At 41.0% G+C, this 23,338-nt stretch overlaps 1 protein-coding gene across 1 annotated transcript; it reads left to right on the plus strand.

Annotated features, from left to right (window-relative positions):
• Positions 1 to 23,235, plus strand: LOC134599239 (transmembrane 4 L6 family member 1-like). The gene is made up of 6 exons (XM_063444948.1): positions 1 to 164; positions 11,794 to 11,976; positions 15,374 to 15,439; positions 17,090 to 17,235; positions 17,375 to 17,561; positions 22,936 to 23,235. Exons 2-6 carry the CDS (start codon positions 11,806 to 11,808, stop codon positions 22,948 to 22,950), a joined length of 585 nt encoding a protein of 194 aa, XP_063301018.1. The 5' UTR covers positions 1 to 164; positions 11,794 to 11,805; the 3' UTR covers positions 22,951 to 23,235.
• The last annotated feature ends 103 nt before the right edge of the window (positions 23,236 to 23,338 follow it).

Below are 23,338 nucleotides of genomic sequence, written 5' to 3' on the forward strand. Positions count from 1 at the left end.
ATCACTTGTTGCTGCAGCCTAGATACAAGTTCAGGGTCCTTCCAAATTCTTGCAATCATTGTTAGCTTTCACCGGTTGCCGACTGCGTTCAGAAAGTCACTCATCACACAAGCACTGCGGTAGAGGAGAAACATAATTCCGGTGTTTGCTTCTCGGGGTTTCAGGTACGTAACACCTTTTTGTTCCAGGGTTCCATACTCTGAACGTGTAGTATTTTCAAATTATTTTGATTACATTCATGATAGATATATAGATAGATAGATAGATAGATAGATAGATAGATAGGTAGGTAGATAGCATTTTATTTATTTATTTTCCGACATTTAGAACTAATTTCTAAAAGTACAAGTAATTTGGTAATATGCAGATTTGAACATTTTAATCTCTGTCATTAGATTTGTGAATGAGATAAATGGATGGTTACTGTGGAATTAGCCTGAACATCTCTTAAAATGCTCAGATCGTTCAAATGCAATCCTGTGAATTTTAAATGGTGGAGTGCGAAATGGCAATATGCAAAAAGTGGTCATCCCAAAAATTCCAAATCCTGCGTGTCCCTCTTTATTTGTAGTCAAGCGTTTGGAATCAGCCAGTGTAGCGAGGCTTGTTATTAGTCCCAACATGTATGTTTTATATTTGTATACGTTAGTTTCTTTTAGTTTAGAGCAATACACATTAATGGTAATTCAGTAAAGTCCCAATGCCACAACCGAACGGGACAAAATCATTTGTTGAAGTGCTATTCGTGCACTGTTTATATGATTTAAGAAAGTCCAGAGTTTGCAATCCAAGCTCTGAATGAGACTAAATTTGAAATCTGACGGATGGCTGAATTCCGTACCTGGACACTTCAAATCAGAGCCTGGATTTTAAAAATCCAAACTATTTGCCCACGGGGCAGAGCTAGTAGCCTTTAGATTTATTATGTTTTCTTATAGTGCTCCCACCACTGACCAATTTAAATATATATCACTTGCACCTAAATATTAAACAGTATTTGCCTCGTAAACCCTAAGAAAATGTCCTGCAGGTAAAACACAGGCAGCGTATTAATAATCCCCCTTCCCCAAGAACTAGACGACACGTAGCTTGGAGGTCAACTGCCGTTTTTTAAATCACGGGCACAGTATTTATGCGGTTACAAATGCAAGGGGTTTCCCAAGTCACACTGCAGGGGCTGTACAGCAGTTGACTACATGGGGGGCTGAGCTCACAAGCTGATTTCCCATCATACACTGCTGTACTAGAGAGATAAGCACCCAAGAATGTATTGTTAATGGGATTATCTACTAGAACAGCAAAATACAGTTTTTACATTAAAATCCATAACTGACACAATATTACTGCAATGTAGCTAACAGACCCCATTTTTACATAGCTGGGATATACAATTACATTCTGTAAGTGGCTAGGTTTGCCACACTCGTACAGCAAAATATACAGTTTTACATAAAAATACATAACTGATATAATATTCAGACGAATGCTACACACTGCATATAAAACGAGCATAGCAACAGTTAACGAAATATTCACTCTAAGTTTCCAGAAGTGACTAGGTTTGCCACATTTACGTTGCCCAATGTAAGATGGAGATTGTTTCACTTGAAATCTGATTTTTGTTATCTCACTATTTAGTAAATTGCCTCTAGTTTCACAGGTCTTATTGAATCTTCCTGATTTTTTTCTGACAGACACATTACATACTGAGTCATATCTAGTTACAGTTTAACAAGGTAGGGATAAAGATGAAGATTATGGTACACGGGCAGTCTGAAAGATTGCCCATTGCATAATAGACCCCTTTATTTAGAAAAATATGACATGATCCTGACTGTTAATTATTGTGTATATTTTATTTATAGGCAGAGTGACAATAGACATTAAATTGATCATTAAAGGGACACTCCAGGCACCATCGCAATTTAGTGGACATCGCAATTTAGGCACCTTTGGGCTTAAACCGCTTGAGAACGATTTAACCCCTTGTGGTAAAAGTGCCTCCGTTGGCCTCCTGGCACCATAACCACTTAGTTTAGATTAAGTTATTTTGGTGACTGGAATGTCCCTTTAATAATCTACTAGGATGACATGCGTAGTACAGCAATATTTCCATTGAAGTCCGCACACGGTAGTAGTAGCTCCATCCTATTAATGAATACTAGTTGCTGCCATTTTTGTAATATGTTTTCCTGTATCCATTTTTTAATAAATTGTGAACTTTCTCATTATTTACCTGTGACATTATTTTGGAGCTACTCACGTGTGCGGACGTCAATGGAAATATCGGTGTACTGCATATGTTATGTTTAGGATCAATCCAGCACCGGTATGAAAGCACCAGGATTTTTATCTGACAGGCAACGACATTATACCAAGTAAACTTTTCCTGCTGTGTCTACCCCTTGATGTTTGAAAGTGGCGGTATTTTTTTTTCTTTTACGGGGATTATTTTCTGTTCTATTTCATATTTACGTGGGATTAAATAAGTCCTGCTTGTAAGTATTTTTTTTGTGAATTGTGTTCTGAAGCATTAGCATAAATCATGATGATCCCGAGGTACTGCTTCTAGCTCTTATTTTATTTGAAGTCACGTTTTGTCGAATTGTTTCATTAAAAGGTCAGTTTAGGCACTATACCCACTACGCCATTTTCATATGGTCTGACAATGTAATATTTTTGTTTATGGCACTTGGACTGCATTTTTAAAATTTTCATCTTCTGTGCTGAATCTACTAGTTGGGCATTGTAAAAGTTGTAGTCTGCACACAATTATTAGAGGAATCATTACATTAGAACACTGACAATTTTATATAGAAAAATGGAAGTGAGTTATGCTTAGCCTTTGGACTGGCACATTATCCCATGAAAAGTTGTTTGTTAAAATCTGCAATGCAAAGGCTGAACATAACTGGTATACGTTTGTTGTTTTTTTAATGACAAAAATGAAAACTAGCAATGAGATGATAACAATATAGAAAAAAAGCAAAGTTTTTACATTTACAGCGGAAATCTCTCACTAATTTAATCTGATTCACAACCCTCCGTGACATACAGTAACATTCAGGTTAAAAGTCTAGATTCTAAGAGGTAAGTGCTCTCACTCCTACCATTATGACCACATTATAACGGAAATAGTCTATATCTAGTACATAGAAATCAGTGGCAACTCTTGGGGAGGGGTAGAATCTCCATTTAAACTAAAGGAGGCCTACTACACTACATGCGCTGACAGTTGGCTAAATGGCCTATCTTCAAACAGTCGAAGCAAAGTGGAGCTCCATACTCAGAATACTCAGTACCTCCATTGTAGTTTTCTTATTCCAGGGCAAAATCGCACATCAGTGATTATAGCGCTCCACAGACACTAGACGACACATAGTGCTGGGAACAATAACTCTCTTTGTATTTATACACAGAGAGGGCTGTTTGCATACAATGGGTAATTAACAGCACGTACCTCTCCCCATCAAGTCTTCTCCTTTAATTCCTTCTGTTTCTTGCTGAAAACCACCAGCAGCCCCAACAAAACAAACAACCTAAAACAATGAAGTCTGCTTCCCACCCAAGCATGGGGAAGCCCAGCCCCGCAACCCTGGGTTCAGGACAGGATCCATCACACAGGGCAGCCACATTGAACTGGTCTGGAAGTGTCCCTGGAACAATGGGACACTGCTGTGCTGGGAAAACAATAAGACAAGAGAAAGGGGAAGACAATAACTAACAACAAACAAATACATTATACCCAGCCTGCACCTATAATGGGCACAGGGTGACTAAAACATAAGGGTAACCTGGGGGCCTACATTACGTATCCGCCATCCGTCCCCAGTGATGGTGACTACCATCACATGAAGGATGTATGAAACAAGGATGGGTGGTGGGAGGAAAAGGAAATGCCAATGACACAATACCCATCACTGGTAACTGGTGGCACTAACGACGTAAAGACCCATAATGACTGCGCATGTTCAGGTCACATAGATATGTGGCTCACACCTGCACTTTGCTTTCTTGGAACTTTTCTTGGGTGTCACCATTCAGATGTCAGAGAAACAAAATCCCAGGACAATGGGACAGTGATGCTAAACAGGGACTGATATCCTGGATGTAAGGATGTTGGGAGGTATTATATAGATATCACTGCATTTTCTGCCATTACCAGCCATGTCAGGTACTGTGCTTATTATCTAAATTTTCAGATTACACATTACGAGTGCTATTTCAGCTACATTTAGATGGACAACCACAATATCTGCAAAGTTTTGTGGCTTTTTTTTTTTTTGTCCCAAAGGATTGTTCACTAAAGCGAGAATTGCTGTAATTTCAAAGTGAATTCAAAATGAGTTTCACATTTAAAGGGACACTATAGTCACCAGAACAACTGCATCTTATTCGTATTTGTTCTGGTGAGTATAGTCAGTCCCTGAAGGCACTTTCATGTAAACCAGTGTTTACATTGATGCCAAGGATAGCTCCAGTGGCACTCACTCAGATGGCTACTAGAGGTGCTTCCTGGGTCAGTGCTGCACAGTGTGACACTCAGTGTCTCCACCCACTGAACTTTCCTCAGAGAGATGCATTGATTTGATGAGGAGATGCTGATTGGCGCAGCATACATTTTGGCGTGCGTACACTAAATGGGAAAGCATTGGATTGGCTGAGACTGTCGATTTTAATGATCTGAGCCAAGGAGGCGGAGCAGGGACAGAGCCAGAGGCGGCGAGACTAGCGCAGCACCGAATTAAAGGTAAGCTTTATTACCTTTTAATGAGGGCAAAAAGGGGCTGGAAACTAAAATGTGTTTTAACATTTTAATGTCAGGAAAATATGTTTGTATTCCTGACACTATAGTGTTCCTTTAAGGCCAATGTAGCTGATCTTGAGGTATGACTGGCTTGGAGAATTTTACCAATTCAGCAATATATACCTTAAATTTGAAATTAACTTTTGAATTATATACAGTTTCCTTGTTAAAGTTAAGAGAGAAGCTGTTTAAATTGGATTAGCAGAGCTCTGAGGTTCTGCATCTTTCTTCTTATTTCCCGTTTCTGAAGTTCACTGTAGGAAATGAACAATGTATCATGCCTTTGACATGTGATAACTGTGTGACAAGGTATGTAATAACATGGTCAATGAGCCAGTGTTAAACTAGAGACATTCTTAGAATGAATGAAGTTTAAATGATGTTCCTTTCTTTGTTACAATGAAGACAGATTCCCTGGATCCTCATTATAAGCCATGTGTAAACAACAGACTCTTAACTCTAACTCTAACACCTCAAGGAAATGAAATGTGAAAATATGTTTTAAGTAAAATTAGTATTATAATCATATTGTACTTGGACAGCACCAACATATTCAGCAGCGCTGTACAATAGCGGGAATGCTGAACAAATAATGAACAAATACCCTGCCGATTATACAAACCGTGCCTATATGGTGATATATAGCCTAAATTGGGGCAAGACGTTCTGATGAGCCAGAAGGCCAGTAGTTAATGGTAGCAGTAAAATCATTCATTATTGGCACAGAGACAGATCTAATGCAGATGAGATTTTCCCTTTCTGTAAAAATAGTGCAACATATGAAGAAAATAACAATATTATGATACAACAATAATGTAGTCTAACATATTTTGTCTGCTTCTCAAATAATAATTGCTAATATATTAATTTTTATTAAGGCTATAAAAATTTACTGCCATATTTTCATTATGATTTATCATGCCACCTAGGTGACTATATTTTTTAATGTGTTTATTATTTTTTTTTTATGTACTACTTTCTGTGTTATCTATTGGTTTAGTAGTGATAATAACAGGGAAAACATATGGGTTTGTTATGATAAAATAAAATACATCAAAGCAAGATTTTGAAATAAAACCCCACAAGCTTCTTAATGAAAAAACAGCTACTGTGATGTGTGTTTTTTTTCCTTAACAACCAGTTTTGGTTGTTTTGTTTTGTTTTTTTAAAATCAAATCACTTTATTATAAATTTAAATATACGAAACAAAAATAAGTAACAATAATAACAATGTGTCAATACTGCAAAAAAAAAAAAAAAACAGAATCAGTGATAGAAGCCACACAACACATACTCAAACCACAAAGGGACAACAGCCCATCAGTACAAGGCTGGACACATGCACCAAACACACCCTAACACCCCGGCACTAACAACATTTTATGTGTTTTATCCACTTTATTAGAACCAAAATCCCATCAATATTATTCATTTATGAATTTAGTACTCTTTGTTTATTTAAGTTCTCATTTTTTACTTTTACTTGCTGAAGCCAGTCTCATATTTTCCATTTTGGGGACTCAAAAGTATTGTTTGTTTTGTTTGTGTGCTTGGTTTTAAGATAGCATTTAAAAGTATGGTTAAAGTGGGATGTGGCTTAGCGATCCACCAAGATGGCCGCGTAATCTGCTAGCTCCGTGGTCCAGCTTAAGCGTGTAGACGAGCTTCCTTAACCCCAAACCACAGCATAGATACCTGGGGGAAGGCTCCAAACGAGCATGGCTACGAAATCGGGCAAAAAAAAAATCAAAGCTCCGGCAAACAGCGCTACAAGTTACGGCACTGATATTGCCGAAAGCACAGGCCCAAGATGGCGCTTCCCGACCACGCTCTCCTGCGTCCTACTTGGACAAAAGTGATTGCACGTCTGTTTCTTTACCTACCTCGGCACCAGCAACTGATTTTTCAAACCACAGGATGCTGTAAGCCTCCCTTCAGTCAGGCCTGGCTAAAGGGGCAAGAGACATAAGGGCAGACATACAAGCCCTGGGAGACAGAAAGTCCCATTTAGAAGACAAGACAGAAGAACTAATCACGGCCCACAACACGTTGGCGGATGCTTACACAGAGCTCTGCACAAACAACTCACAGATAAAGTGGCTGATCATGAGGACAGAGATCGGCACAGCAATGTCCGCATTAGGGGTATCCCGTAGGAGGTATCGCCGACGGAATCATAATTATGGGCCCATGTTGGACCCACAGTTCCTCCCATCACGCACAGGCGACAAAGTTGCTGACCCACTACAATATCCCGTCACGTACAAGAGCTCTTTATTGACCTCAGAGTCCCCCCATACATAGTTTTAAGATGACATTCACTATACTAGCTCTCTGAATGCCAAGGGCCTTAACTCCCCCAACAAGTGAAGGCTAGCCCTAAGAGAAGCCAAGAAATGCAAATCCCAGGTGGCTTTTTACCAGGAAATGCACTTCAAATGGGGGTATAAACCAAAATTCTGCTCCAAAGCCTTCCCACATGACTACCACTGTTGTTTTAAAAAGAAAAAGAGGGGTGTGCCAATCCTGATAGGTAGTGACGTCTCCTTTGTCCTTGTCAAAAAACTGGGTAATAAGAATGGTAAATATATGCTGTGACAATGTTAGATTAATAATGAACCATATACCTTGGTAAATGTATATGGACCCCACAAAAATCAAGCTGAATTTTCTAACCAAAATTCTTGCCATGGTGACGCATACAAACTTGGGAACGTCATCATAGGGGGCGACACCAATTTCATCTTAGATTGCCAGCTGGATACCTCCTCAATGGGGAGGGTCTTGCACACCACTGCACAAAAAATGCGCAATGCGACTGAACACAAATGTACCACAATCCTTCAACATGACTTCATAGACCCTTGGGGGATATTACACCCTGCAGAATGAGACTACACATTTCACTCAATTCTACACAACATATACATTAGAATTGGCAGATTTCTCACCCCGGCCGATATCATGCACAAAATTCAAGACGTTAGCGTAGGACTGATAATGTGGTCAGACCACGCACCTATACTCCTGTCAATCAACAAACAGTTCCCAAATACTGGCAGAGGCTCTTGAAGGCTTAATTATGTTCTCCCGCTTAACCCCAAGATAGTCTCCGCTACAGAGACGAATTACAGTTGTATTTCTTCGACAACACGACCCCAGACGTAAGCATCGAAAATGTTTGGCAAGCCCATAAGACTGTGATCGGGGGGGTACTTACTAAGACAGCTAGCTATGCTAAAAAAAACGAAAATTCAAGTGTACACCTCCTTGATAAAAGAATTGACACACAAAAATAAGACAACTCCGTCCCCTTCATTGAAAAACAACTTGATGAAATTACAAACCAAATTGCGAGAAATGAAATATGAAATTATATAACCTTAAAAGATGACCCATCAACGAATGTTCACTCTCCGAGCGACATTACCAAAATTACAGAAACACTAAACTTCCCCAAATTGCTCCCAACTGATCTAAACTGATCTAAACTGACGGCTCCCTTTGACAGTTTGGAAATACAGGAGGCCATCAAACACTTCCCCAAACACAAAGCGCCAGGGCCTGATGGCTAAACAAATCTTTACTATCAAATGTATGCTGACATTTTATCCCTGTATATGACAAAGCTCTTTAACTCCTGCTTCTCTAAGGGAGCCCTACCTTGTGATATGTTAGAAGCACACAGCTCCACCCTGCCCAAACCTGGCAAACCACCTACACAATGCCAAAACTTTCATCCTATCTCACTCCTAAATAGCGACGTCAAACTCTATGCCAAGCTCATATAGATTGGCAAACATTCTTCCCAGGTTCATACATAACAATCCGTCAGGGTTTGTTCGTGGATGTCAGGGTTCAGATAACACAAGAAAAATACTCAACATCATATCACACATGGGTTCAGATAAACACAGAGGTCTTCTCCTAGCACTTAATGTGGAGAAGGCCTTTGACCGGCTACACTGGCCGTATATGGAGCAAGTGCTCTAGCAATTTGACTTTTCCAACCCACTAATTCAAAGCATCATGGCTCTATACAATAACCCCACTGCCCGAGTTTCAAACTCCAGATTAAGAACGGCACCAGGCAGGGATGTCCCTTTTCACCTCTCCTGTTCATCCTTTCCTAGAGTCGCTGGCCTACAAAATCAGGGAACACAAGGACATTGCTGGCATCTCGATGGCCGGGCACAAATACTGCATATCCATGTTTGCAGATGACATCCTCCTGACTATCAGCTATCCATCCACATCTCTGCCAAACATACTGGACTTACAGACACAATACGGAAACATCTCGTACAACAGACTGAATCAGACAAAGATCCATGCACTGCCAGTAGGACTCTAATCGGTCACGGTAGAAGCCCTCAAGAGGACTTATGACTTTGACTGGGGTTCAACTCACACCTACCATTGGGGAACTCTTCACACATAATTTCAAGCCACTACTCGCACAATGTACAAAAGACTGCCACTCGTGGAAGGCAGTCAAAATTTCATGGCTGGGCAGGATAAATACTGTCAAAATGGTGGTACTCTCCAAGATCCTTTACCTATTTAGGATGTTGCCTGTGACTATTTCCCCCGCTTTTTGTAGACAACTGCAGAGAATTATCTTGAGGTTTGTGTGGGGAAAACTGAGACCCAGTATGGTCTTGGTTGCAGAGGAGGGGAGAGGATGGTGGGGTGGGGTTGCCTGATTTTTCTGCCTACTACAAGGCTTCCCAACAGGAGAGAGTGGTGAAATTACACACACCACCCAACACTCTCCAATGGGTGGATATGGAGAGACACGAGGCCCTTTTCTGAATGTAACTTGTTTTTTCTCCCTTCTTGCCTTCTGTACCCCTTATCACTTTATGCTACAAAATGAATAAACTTGAATTGAAAAAAAGTATGGTTAAATAAGTATGAGTAAGAGAGTAGTGTATTGTAAGAGAAATATGTATTCCTGATGTTATAGTGCCCTAGTCACCGTCTAGGTAACCAGGCCAGCGCTGCTAGGGTTAAAAAATATATTCTAATTAACTTTCTTCCCTTGCCACGTCGGTCTCATTGGGGAAGCTCCACCTCTTTGGCTGAGATCATCAAGATCGATGATCTCAGCCAATCCAATGCTTTCACATATTGAAAAGCTTTGGAAAGCTAGAGCGCATGAGCAGCACAACCCAAGCTTGTACTCTCTGAGACCATCTAATTAAAATACCAGAGTATTTCTCTGCTATTTTACGGACATACCTTGAGTGAAGGTCATATTGACAGCCACTAGAGGCAGGTTAGCCCTTCAATTAAAATACTGCCGTCCCTGCAGAATTGTAATGTTTCAGCTGCAGGGTTAAAATGGGGCGCACGTTGAGATAAAGTGGTATAGTTGCCTACAGTGTTCCTTTAACACACTGCTCAAAAAATAATTGGAAAGCAAAATAATCAGGGTTTGTGAATTGTTTGGAATTCTAAATTAGTTCAAATTAAATTAAAATTGTTAAGGCAAAGTAACACAACTGGTAAAATGATCCACATCTGCTATGTTTCCGATTCAAAGATTTTGCCTTATGATTTATATCAAGTTTGAATTCACAACAATTTAAACATTGGTGTTTAACAACCAGCTAAAAGAGTCATTAACCTAAACACATTAGTATTGTCACATTAAGCTCACACTATACAATGACTTAATTTGTATTTATGTGATTGTTAATGGCCTCATGTTAAGTGTACTAATAACTACTGGCCCATACAATAGGACTGTTTATGTGTATTTGATTGTATCTCTGTTTGTACAGATATAATTAGTACATTTAGGCTGATTTTAACATACTTCACAATGTTGGTTGGTATGATATCAGGATGGGGGAAGGACCTGATGCAACTGGCATATCTGTCAGCGCCAACAACAGGATGGCCTGTCTGGAAAATGGGGTGGGGGTCTGCTCACTGAAGAGGCCTTTTTGGTCAGCAACCAACTTACAGGACCTTGCAGAGAGCAGCACAGGCTGTGGTGTCCCCAGATGTTGGACAGGACACCAAAATTTAAACTGTATTTTACTCATACTGTGAAATGTCAAAAAATGAATTTACATTTTAAGACTAATATATACGTGAATTTTAAAAAAATACCTGACTACCTGAAATTACCTGTGGCAAACGTGCCACGAACTCCTGGAGGAGCCTAGCCTCCTGCCCAAGGACTATGGGCCATATACAAAGACCCTGTTCGGGAGTTAAACCTCCGCCATTAGTAGCTTGCCCTGGGTGCCCCTAGTTCGGCACTCTCCGTTCATGTGAATGGAACCGAAAGCTGTCTCTCTGGCCGCCGTTCACATGAACCAAACCCACAAATTGTCCTCATTGGTACTTAGCTGCGATCATTATGGAACTAAACTAGGCATTAGGACTTTGTGCGGTTTTCCGGCCAACTTGGTTCGTGGGTTTGAGTCATTTTGAGACTAAGGGAAACAAACGCAACCTAAGAGTCAGCTGGAGCAGTCCTTATTGCGGCCGCAGGAGCTCCTGAGAGTTGATTGGCCAAAGCACCAAACGCCGAGAACTGTTTTGGGCATAGGACCATGTATGTGGCCAGTCAGAACTTTAACGCGGTGACGTTTTCCCTACACTGCATGGATCTGAGTGCTATTTGGATAATTTGGACACTCAGATCAGGGCTATTTGGCAATGTATTTTTTGTGGGGCTATTTTATATTTTTAGGATGTTTTAAAGGTATTTTTATGTTTTATATTTTTATGTTTGCCTCTCTGTTCCTGGGAGATAATTAGCTTACCGGTCTTTAACGCAATTATCTCCTAGGCTCCCAGAGATCTTTGGGAAGGGCTTGCATTGTATTATGTGGAGACTCAGTTGTTTTCTGTCTTCATCAGTGAATGTGAGAAGTTGGAAGTTGATCTTTTAGGATTGGCTAATTTGAGAATTTAGCATTTACTGATTTAATTATTATTATTGCATTTATGTTTTTATTTGGCAGTTTTCCAAGACAATGTGCACAGGGAAATGTTCGAGGCTCATTGGTATAGCTCTTTTCCCCCTCGGAATCTGCGCCATTATTTGCAATCTACTCCTCTATTTCCCCAACGGAAAGATTTTGGCAACAGAAGAGATAACGGATTATGTGTGGTATTTTCATGGAATAATTGGAGCTGGATTACTAGTAAGAAAGATGTATTTAAATTATTTTCATACTATATACCCAGTAGAATTCTACTGTGAGTTGTATGTTTTTCCTTTATTGACACAAAATAACAGAATACATAAGTACCACAAGGATACGGTCACTATTAGACTTTAGGTATTTTTTTTTACTAAAATTGGGATTTCTGATTTTAAGCTAAACCAGGAAATTGCATATTTTAAACTAAAATAGCCAAATTAAAAAAAATTCTCCATATCATTATTTTAACCACTCAACTGTTCTAACCTAAAATTCCCTGGTCAGCGCCCCAAATTCCCGACTAATCTCAATAGCTCCCTGTGGCTGAATCTCTCTGATTTTTTTCCTGAGTGGTTTTGTTTTTATAAAAACACCGAAGGAAAAGTAAGGACTTGCGGCATAATAGTCAAGTTGACAAAGTTGACAATGGGCGTGGCTTGAAGCAAAGTTCTGTGTCGCATGCCATTCAGATTTACCCACAATCCATCTGTAAAATCATTCCTATAGAAGGTTAAACAGCCTACATCATGGGCAGAGGAGAACAAAATGGCGGCGCCCAGATATTGAGATCCGGTACTAGAAAGAAAATACATTATATAAAAATATAGCCAAGAAGGAAGGGAAGTAGCATGATCATTAAGGTACAGGACGCATAAAGGAAGGAAAACCAAAAGAACAAAAACATGACTTTAAATGCAAATATTAAATCAAAATGCAGTGATATTTATTGAATGCAGGTATAACATAGTGCAACATTATCACTTCAACATGTCTGTGTATGTTAACATGAATAAATAAATAAGAATATAATAATAATAAATAATTCGTTGTGATGTGGAATGTGGATTGCTGAAATGAAAAACTAGCACAAGTGAGTCATTTCTTTGTACAGAGAGTCATAAAGCCTTCACTCAATAAATATTTAACATGATAAAGTACAGGGAAATGTATTCTATATCGATGATGGAAAGAACAGAAACAAAACGTGCAAAAATAAATAAATAAATAATGCATGTTTTCTGTCTCATGAATTGCCATGTAAAAACAGTTTTAATCAGCTGATGGGCCTGGAAAAAAGGTCAGGTTTCCCAAGGCTCTGATGCATGATTCCGAAATAATGAAAAGTATAGTGATATAACTTATGTTATTGGGGGAAAGGATATGACTTGGATTCCTAATAATGTAAGGATAATACTAGGTAGAGTCCTGGTAATTGTTTTTGTCTAGTAATATCTCAGCAAGCCACTAGGTGTCATGGGTGCTGTGTATTGAGGAGTCCAGAGAGAAATATACTGATCAGCCATAACATTAAAACCAGCTGCCTAATATTATGTAGGCCCCCTCTTTTGCTGCAAACACAGCTTTGATGCGTCGAGGCATCTACTCCTCAAGACCACTGAACGTGTCCTCTGGTCCTATGGTATCTGGCACCAAAACATTAACAGCAGTCCTACAAAGTTGTGAGGTAAGGCCTCCATGGATCGGATTTGTTGTTCCAGCACATCCTCCAGATGCTCAATTTAATTGAGATCTGGGAAACCTGGGGGCCAAGGCGACACCTTAAACTATTTGTCATGTTCCTTAAACAATTCCTGAACATTTTTTCAGTGTCGCAATGTGCATTAACCTGCTGAAAGAGGCCACTTTCTTTTTTTTTTTTTTTAATTCTTTATTTTTAGTTGTGCATGACATAACAACGAGCCTACGCAGCCACGACAGTTGACATAGGCGGTAACAGTCAAAACAATGTATACATGGCATAGAAAACATGTTGCACAATTTTAAATTTTGGTGAAAGAAAAAGCATAGACAGCGGGTGAGAATGACCTTCTGTAATTGAGTCTTCCTGGTCGACCTGCCCCTTTATTTATTTATGCAGTTAGTGTTTCGTATCGGCAGACCAAGGGCATCTCTCCTAGCATACACAGGTAACATTAACATAACTAGATCTGTAACCATGAGTAATAACGGTGGTCAATGACAACCCATTCTCGTATCTGAGGCCGTTGTAGTGGTCTCCCGAGAACTGGTTGGTGATGCCAGTAGCCGTTTGTCGGCTCGGTTTCCGCGGTTTTGCAGAGGTAATCAGAGCGCTACCTGAAGTCTGAGGTATGTCATGTATCTACAGTGCATATGGGCATAAGAGCAGCAGTAGCGCGTGACCTCCCCCAGCGAGGAGGTCCCTGTGGTAAGCGGGGCTCTCTATAGGGTGTAGCCCGCGGGCACAACTGTAGTGGCTACATCTCTCGGGAGCTCGCTCCCAACAGTCTCTGGCAAATATATGCTAGCCATAGTTACAAAAATTAAAGAGAGAAAGAAGAAAAAGGCCAAGAAAGAGAGAAAAGAGAGAAATCAGAGAGACAGGGGTAGGGTGGGGGGGGGGAGGGGGGGGCGGGGGGCGTGGTGGGGAGGGGGGGGGGGTCATCAGGGGAAAGAGGCCACTTTCATGCGCCACTTATGGTAGGTACTAACCACTGCATAACAGGAACACCCCACAATTTTTCAATTTTAGAGATACACGGACCACCACCCCTCATAGTTATTAGAATGGGGTGTTGGAAAAATAGGGATGCTCCTTGCACGATAACCTCCTATATTTAGCTAACAAATTACACTTTTAGAGCACAAAAACGGAGCATTTATCAAGTTCGATCTTCTACGAGCACCTGTCAAACTTTCTGTTTGCCAAAGTTTTAAAGAGGAAAAAAAGTCCCCCCCCACCCCCGAAAACTCAATGATGAAAGTTTCCTCTATAAAATCAGACTATAACAACAATTAATTTCCTAAAAAATCTCAGTGAATTAATATTTTCAGGAAAACTGGTTTTACACGGTTTCCCTAAAGTTGCATTTAAAAAAAAAAAAATGAAAACGTAAAAGTGGATTTGGAATCAAAGGTTGACACTACTGTAAGTATAATGCTCAGTACTGGGAGACACAGTATTTATAATGGAGTCACCCAACATTTACTGAATAAGAGGCTCTGCTTGGCAATTATGTTGAATACATATGATCTAAATCAGTTAGGTAAATTGTATTTCATTACCTTTGGGGTTTATGGCACATTGTATCCATAGGCAACAGTGTAAAAGGTCTTGGGGGGGGGGGGGGGGAACCACAAAAGGTGACTTCATTTAGTGCACGTATCATTCCACTTTGCATATCGTTGCAGACTTTTAGTACATTAGGAACTGATGAAAAATGTAAATATGGGGTGCTCAAAAGGTAGATCTCCAGATGTTGTAGACCTACAACGTCCATGATGCTTTGCATGCAATCAGAATGTCAAAGCATCATGGAAGCTGTAGTTTTAAACCATCTGGAGATCTACCTTTTGGGCATCCCCAATGTAAATCATTTAAAAAAAAACTTGTAAAATATATTGCTGTCTCCCACAGGTTTTCCTCACAGCGTTTATGACACTTGGGGCAGGTGGAGAAGGGTGTTGCGCAAATAGATGTGGAGTAAGAATTTTTATGTGATCTCACATTCTTTGTTTATCCTACAATCCTGCTAATGCTTTTATTTTGTTTGATTGTTCAGTTTCTGCCATTTATTAAAGTTTATTTAGCGGCTCTTCCGACTAGAGTTATAATCAGTGTGGCTGGCTCCTTCTCTTTGTGCGGGATGCCAAAGGCTGTGAAGGCTGTGAAGGCTGTGAAGGTACACATGGTAGTCATTGTCACCGTCCTTAATGAAAATGGCCAGAGTACTAAAACATCATTCTCGCATGTATCAGAAGAGCTCCCATTCCTTTACTTCCTCATGTTCTTTATTGGCACAGCTGTCAGAGGCCTTTGTCCGGGCATTCATAAACAGTCACATTGCCCTCACATCATCTAGCTGCTGGAGTTATAGTAGTGTTTGCGGTTCTTGTTCCTGAGTTTTCTCTGATTGCTGCCGATTGCAACCCAATGATCCAATTAGTTACCTGGACAAACCTATTGCTGTATCACAATCCTTCACAATCTGGTTATCTTTTATCCAAATATTTTTTGATGCAGAGTTTTACATAAGTAATGGGGATTAACTGACCACAATCAAGACAATGTACCAAGCAAATACTAACTAAAAGAACCTTAAATATTAACGATACACACTACCAATTAATAATAATATTACATGTCTCAATCCCAGATAAGACAGGCAGACCAAGTTCTTGTTCTACAATACCATCAGAGTCCCTAGTAATAAGTCTTATATGACAAACACCAAACAGAAGACATCAGGTGATAACTTATAGTTTATTTGATGCATACACAGAGGAAATGAAATGTATTCTAACTCTCCACTCTGAATACCAAATCACTGGTTATGTGGACAGGTTCACGGTAATAGGTAATAACTACTCTGCATTAGTTTTACTGACCTTAATGTGGATGGACAGTTTTAACTATTTAGGAGCATACTAAAACGTGTACAAGATACCTAACTCTTTAGTATACCCAATACTGATACTCTTACAGCCACGGAGTACTCTGTCTATGCACTTTGGTAATTTGACACATTCTAAAGGCAATACTATCTTCCCAAAGGTAGCAGACAAATCTTCAAGCAAGTCCATTTAATTCTTAGTCTGAATTTCTCCTAAATATTTCTCTGCCTACCACTTATACACCAATTAGGTAGCTTAGAGCTAAGAAGGTGCTATAACAGTCCATTCTACTGTTATCTTTTAGGATAAGGAATGGTCCTTTCTGCTCCCTTGTGCAGGTATCACAATAACCCCCCTGCATTAAAGGAAGCAGTAAAAATCTTCATATGTATTTTCTGATGACCACCATTATCTCACCATGCTCTACTCATCGTAACAATGAATTTGACACTCAGTTCCAAGAGATCTAATCCTCAAGAAAACTTGCATCAAAGAGCCTAACATTCCTTGCATCAAATTGGTTGTCCTTTCCTTACTGTGTGATCCAACCATTGAAAATGCATACTGAGGATACCCGAGATGTTATTCATGGTCATTTATGAAGTAGAAAGCTGATTTTTACTAATGCTATCCCTAGGGCCATAAAAGAGAGATTGTTTTGTGACTTTATTAAACATGGTTTATTATGTTTTAGAGCATACTATTTGTCATAGTGAATTTATGCCGTGTCCATCCTCAGATGTTGCTGTCTGTATTGCTGGCTTTGTTGGGCACTGCGGGTGGAGCTTACTGTGTTGTCATCTCTGCAATGGGATTGGTCGAAGGACCTCTGTGTGACACTGGAGATGGAACATACACCTATCCTTTTAGAAATGACACAGAGGAGTAAGTCTACTAATTACCAAAGATCAGCAAAGCTCACATGGTTTGCTTGGTTCTTTAAAGCAATGAGCATGTCCCGGGTTTTCCATGATAGGCATATAAAATATTTGACCTCTGTTGTGTTCTTTATCCACTGTTGCAGAGAGAGCTACTTATTCCAACAGAACACGTGGGACATTTGCCGGGAGCCTGAAAATATTGTATTATGGAACATTGTCCTTTTCTCGATCCTCCTGGGCTTGGGTGCCATCGAAGCACTGTTGTGTGCCATTCAGGTGATCAATGGACTTGTTGGATTCCTGTGTGGCACCTGTTTGAGAAAAAGAAGGGTCAGTAATTAAAAATATAAATAAATCTGACTGTCTGTCTATCTGTCATGACATATTAGATCCAGGACTCTCACAACATGGAGTAACTTGTTATGAAAAAAAACTATTTATTCAACTACCTCAAATTAATGTATCGAACATTCTACCATTCAGATGTCCACCATTAGAGTTGGCAAACCTCAAAGCTGAGTTACTTGGAGGATTTGGATAGAAGATTATACTGTGTGTGTTGGGGAGGCTGAAGTGCATTGGATACCATTATCACATATGAAGTCATGGAGGTGTTTGTATAAAAAGACTGCAGCAGTCAGTACTGGTTATTGAGATCTTGATAAAGAGCTGAAGTGATAATTGAGCAATTACTTGTAGTATTCTTTCTTATCTCTGAAGAAAGCGTAATTGAGGGCAGGCATACCAGCATGTCTTGATTCCTCCAGATTAATATTTGTTAAAGGGACACACCACTGCCCAAATACAAAATACATAAAAATCACTGTTTAGTAGATATGTCTCTAATTAAAATGTGCATGCATTTAAATACATATTTGTTTTTCATTAAGGGTATATCTAAAAATATCTTCGAAAACCAGCACTTCTTTTGCCGGCCTTTTCAAACCCTCCCCTACTAACCCCACCCATACTTTATGTGGCTGTCCAATCATAGACTTCCTAATGCAGCTCAATGAGAAGTCTATGCAAGTCAGGTGCTCTGGGCAATTGCTGCCTCTTGAGTTTAGCTCCACTGAGCTAACCAAATCAGGAATTAACATTACCTGTTGTCTGCTTCAAAGCCAGGGGGTGTAACCAGGTTAATTTATAAAAGTGTAAATTTTTATTTAAATCTGTATTTTCTGTAAAATAAAAAGCAAAATGAGGACACACTCTCCCCACGTAAAGCTATTCAGTACGCTAAAGTGCTTTAAGGGTTGTGATGTTTTAGATGTGAAGAGTGTGTCCTATTTTTTTTTCATTTTGCAGAAAATGCTGATTTAAATAGAAATTGACCCTTATATAACATAACCTGCTATTCCCTAGCAAAGAAACAACTTAAGGAAGTGTCACACTAAGGCAGTGAGTGATGAATGATTACTACAATCTGCTTCTCACTGGTGTTACGCACTCCCAGCTCACCCAGCTACAATCTATACTGAATGCTGTGGAAGGACTCAACTTCCTGTGTTCCCTCACCTCCCCGGTCAGTCCTTGCATTGGCTTCCCATTAGATATTGAGCTCAATTTTATATTCTAGTAATTGCTTATGAATCTCTTTATAAAACCTATCCTGTTTACCCAGGGCCGTCTTTAATATTGATGGCATTTGCTTGGGCCCCCTGGTACCCTCTCCCCAGGTGTGCAATCCCGTCCTCCACCCCAACGCAGTGGCAGACCTAATGTAGAGAGGTGCAAGAATTTTTTTGAGCCTCCCTATCGCACGGGTGATTAAAAGGTAGTTCCCCATCTGTCGTGCAACTCCAGCAATGCATTGACAGCTGGGGCTCTACCAATTACCCATGTTTGAAGGTTTTTATTTAGCACTAAGCTGTTTTTATGTGTTTGAATGTAAACAGGTTTTTGTATGGAATGTATGTGGTGTTGGCGTACTTGCATGCATGTATTTATGTGTAGTGTTGGTTTTTGAATGCAGGGGTGTGTTTACATATAATTTTGGTGTGTAACACAGACGTGTGTTTGTACGTAGTGTTGGAGTTTGAATGCAGGGGTGTATTTGTATGTAGTGTTTGTATATGTGCATACATCTCAGCATTCACACACTCACACACATAGATATTTATACACACACACACTGAAAAACATGCAGACACACAGATATACACACTGGCACACATGTAGATATGCAGACACATATACACACATGCAGATACACAGATACACCGAAACACACAAAGACAGCATACAGATACACACTGATACACATACAGACACACAGATATACAGACACATATAGACAGACAAACTGACACATACATACTGACATATGGATACCGACACATACACTGACATACATGCTGACACACACACAGACACATACTGAGACATACTGACATACATTCACAGACACACACACAGACCTACTGACAGACACACAGACATAGTGGCACACAGACATAGTGGCACACACACACACATACATACTAATACCCAGGCAGACACACTGGCACACTGACACACACACAGACAGACCTACTGACAGACACACACACAGACCTACTGACAGGCACACAGACAAACTGACACACATACACATACCTACTGACACACACACACAGACCTATTGACAGACACAAACACAGACCTAGTGACAGACACACACACAGACCTAGTGACAGACAGAAACACAGACCTAGTGACAGACAGAAACACAGACCTAGTGACAGACAAGACACACACACACACACAAACCTATTGACAGACACAAACACAGACCTAGTGACAGACAGACTGACACACACACAGACAAACTGACACACACACACACTGACACACACACACACACACACTGACACACACACACACTGACTGACACACACAGTCCTACTGACAGACATAAACACACATATACTGACATACACATGGGCAAACTGTAAAGCGTCCCCTCCGGTTTCCTACCTTCCCTGGGGTTCAGTGTGCTGCCTTGGGTGGTTGGAAGTTGGGGACTGGCTCTCTTTGCTCAGTCCCCCTCCTCGCTGCCTCCTGGCTCAGCCTCCCTCCCGCGCGGCTCATCATCTCTGAGGGAGGAAGTGACTCCCGGACGCCACTTCCTCCCAGGCTGCCGTAAAGCAGGAGGCCCGGTCGTGCTGTTAAACGGCCACAGCATCCGACCGGACCCATGCTGAAAAGTGCTCACCGGGTGGCCCTAAGTGTATTGGCCACCCGGTGAGCACCCTTAGAGTATGGGCCCCGGTGCAGCCGCAATACAAGCACCGCGGGCCCATGGGTGGGGAGGGAATTTTTCTTATGCAGGCTATGGGCCCCCCAGGAGTAACTGGGCCCGGGGCAGCTGCCCCGTTTGCCCCGCGTTAAAGACGGCCCTGTGTTTACCTGTCTACATATCCTCACCAAGTATGGCCATGCAGGCCCCTACGCTCTGCAATAGACTTGCGTCTATCCTCTGTTTGTACTCCGACCTCTGACTCTCACCTTGAAGACTTCTCTAGGGCTGCACCGTTCCTATGGAACTCCCTTCCTGCGCCATTAGCCTCTAACCCAGTCTCTATTCCTTAAAAAATAACTGGAAACCCACTTCTTCAAGAATATATTTCAACTAAACTGTTAGTTTCCACTCCTCACCATCTCTCCTGCAACTGTGTCATTTAAAATATTAACCTGTCACTCTTAACTCTTCTCCTTTTCCATTACATTAAATTAATTGTTCCCTAACTTCTTGTGTCATTTTGCCCCACTCCCCTTAGAATGCAAGGTCTACTGAGCAAGGCCCAATGAACCTTCTGTTCCTGTACATCCCACTTAGCTTGTTACAACTACTTGTTGTCCACCTACTGTACTGCACTGCAGAATTTGTTGACACCTTATTATTATTATGTTATTATTATTATTATGTTATTTATATAGCGCCATCAAATTCCGCAGCGCTTTACAATGGGTGGACGAACAGACATGTAGTTGTAACCAGACAAGTTGGACACACAGGAACAGAGGGGTTGAGGGCCCTGCTCAATTAGCTTACATGCTAGAGGGAGTGGGGTAAAACGACACAAAAAGGTAAGGATAGAAATATAAACATTAATAAAAAATAATAATGAGCAAGAAAGATGTAAAGGTAAATGCAAGTGAATTCGCTCTGTCCACTCTTTACCCCAAATAATACACATTCAGGGTTATTTGCTAAAGTGAGAATTGTCTGGATTTCAAACTGAATTTAAAATTTAAGGCCAACGAAAGCTGAATTGGAAAAATGTCCTATGTCAACCAGTAGCATAACTACCACAGTATCAGCTGAGACCGGGCCTGTCACTCCAGGGGGCCCGGCCCCAGCTGCAACTCTTGCAACCGTGGGCCACCTTACCTTTAGGGCCAGTGCACAGCTGCTGGCCCAGGGCCAGCAGTTGCTGGGTAATCAGCAGGAGGGGAGCATTGTGCTGCTCCCTTCCTGCCGCTGTGTGTAGCATGGCTGAGTGGATTGCGGTCTGACAGGAAGTGCTCACTGAGAGAGCACTTCCTGTCAGATCGACCGGGTAACGCGGTAGGCAAGTAGAGGAGGGGATGGGGGAGAGATACATGGAAGGGATGGGGGGCGAGGGAATGAGACACATTAAGCGGCTCGGGGGGAATGAGACGCATGGAAGAGCTAGAGAGAGGGAATGAGACACTTGGAGGAGCTGGGAGGTGGGAGGGAATGAGACACATGGGGGGCCAGGAGGGAATGAGACACTTGGAGGAGCTGGGAGGAGGGAGGGAATGAGACACATGGAGGGGCTGATGGGGAGGGAATGACACATGGAAGGGTGGGGGTAATGAGGTGTCTCATTCCCTCCCTATCAGCCTCTCCATGGGGTGGATGAGACACATGGAGGAGCTTGGGGGAGGGAATGAGACACATGGAGGGGCTGGGGAGAATTAGACACATGAAGGGGCTGGGGGAGGGAATGAGACACATGAAGGGGCTGAAGGGGAGGGAATGAGACACATGGAGGGGCTGCGGGGAATATGACACATGGAGAGGGAGGAGGTAGATTGCTACACACATGGAGGGGCTGGGGGAGGATGAGACAAATGGAGGAGCTTGGGGGGGAGGGAATGAGAAATGTGGAGGTGCTGGGGGGAATGAGACATGTGGAGGTGGTGGGGGGAAATGAGACACATGGAGGAGCTGAGGGGGAATAAGACACATAGAGGAGCTGGGGGGAGGGAATGAGACACATTGAGGGGTGCAAGGGGGAATGAGACACATGGAGAAGCGCAGGGGAAATGAGACACATTGAGGGGAGCAGGGGGGAATGAGACACATGGAGGAGCTGGGGGGCAGAGAATGAGACACATGGGGGGGCTGAGAAAGGATGAGACACGTAGAGGGGCTGGGGGGAGGGAATGACACACATGGAGGAGCTGAAGGGGGCGAGACACATGGGTATTTTAAAGTGTGAATTCACTTTGAATACCTGACAATTCTTCCTTACGTAAATAGCCCTATTGGTTTGGGAAGCAACTGGTTGAAAAGCCAGAAATAGGGGGAATATATATATATGTATTTTTTTAATTAAAGTTCCTTCTACATACAATATGGTTGTAAGGAATAATCAAACATGAGAACCAATATAGATATGTGTGAGGGGAGGGAAGGGAGACGTTATATTTCTTTTAATTTTGTTTGTGTTTGTTTTTTTCATTCTTACAGACTGGAGTAGCCTAATATCTGGGATACCATACTTGCCATGCAAAGACAACAAACCAGAAGCAGTGTGTATTTATAAAATGTTTAATTAAATATTCTCCTGTTTCTCCATATTAATTAAATAACCTAAAATGGAGAAGTATTTTGTACCAGAATAAACTGGTTATCACTGATAGTATATCTTGCATTATCAGGACTAATGATGCCAATAACTTTGTAAAGTACATTGTTATTGCTAAAGTCTGACACGCCTGTGAATTACCATGTTTCAATATTTAATAAATTGCATTTTCTAGTGATGTACTCTTTATTGTGTTTTTGCATATTGGTAAAAAAAATAAAAAAAATAGAACAGTGTGATATTGTATGTAGTGTACCGTCACATAATTATATATTTTAAGGAGCA

The sequence above is a fragment of the Pelobates fuscus genome, chromosome 1 (assembly GCF_036172605.1).
Source record: "Pelobates fuscus isolate aPelFus1 chromosome 1, aPelFus1.pri, whole genome shotgun sequence".
In the NCBI taxonomy this organism is placed as follows: domain Eukaryota; kingdom Metazoa; phylum Chordata; class Amphibia; order Anura; family Pelobatidae; genus Pelobates; species Pelobates fuscus.

Excerpts from the sequence above, each read along its gene's own strand:
- LOC134599239 (XM_063444948.1), top strand. The coding sequence starts at position 11,806 with ATGTGCACAGGGAAATGTTCGAGGCTCATTGGTATAGCTCTTTTCCCC. Across the intron at positions 11,977-15,373 it reads TAATTGGAGCTGGATTACTA|GTTTTCCTCACAGCGTTTAT; the intron begins GTAAGAAAGATG and ends TGTCTCCCACAG. Across the intron at positions 15,440-17,089 it reads GTTGCGCAAATAGATGTGGA|ATGTTGCTGTCTGTATTGCT; the intron begins GTAAGAATTTTT and ends GTCCATCCTCAG.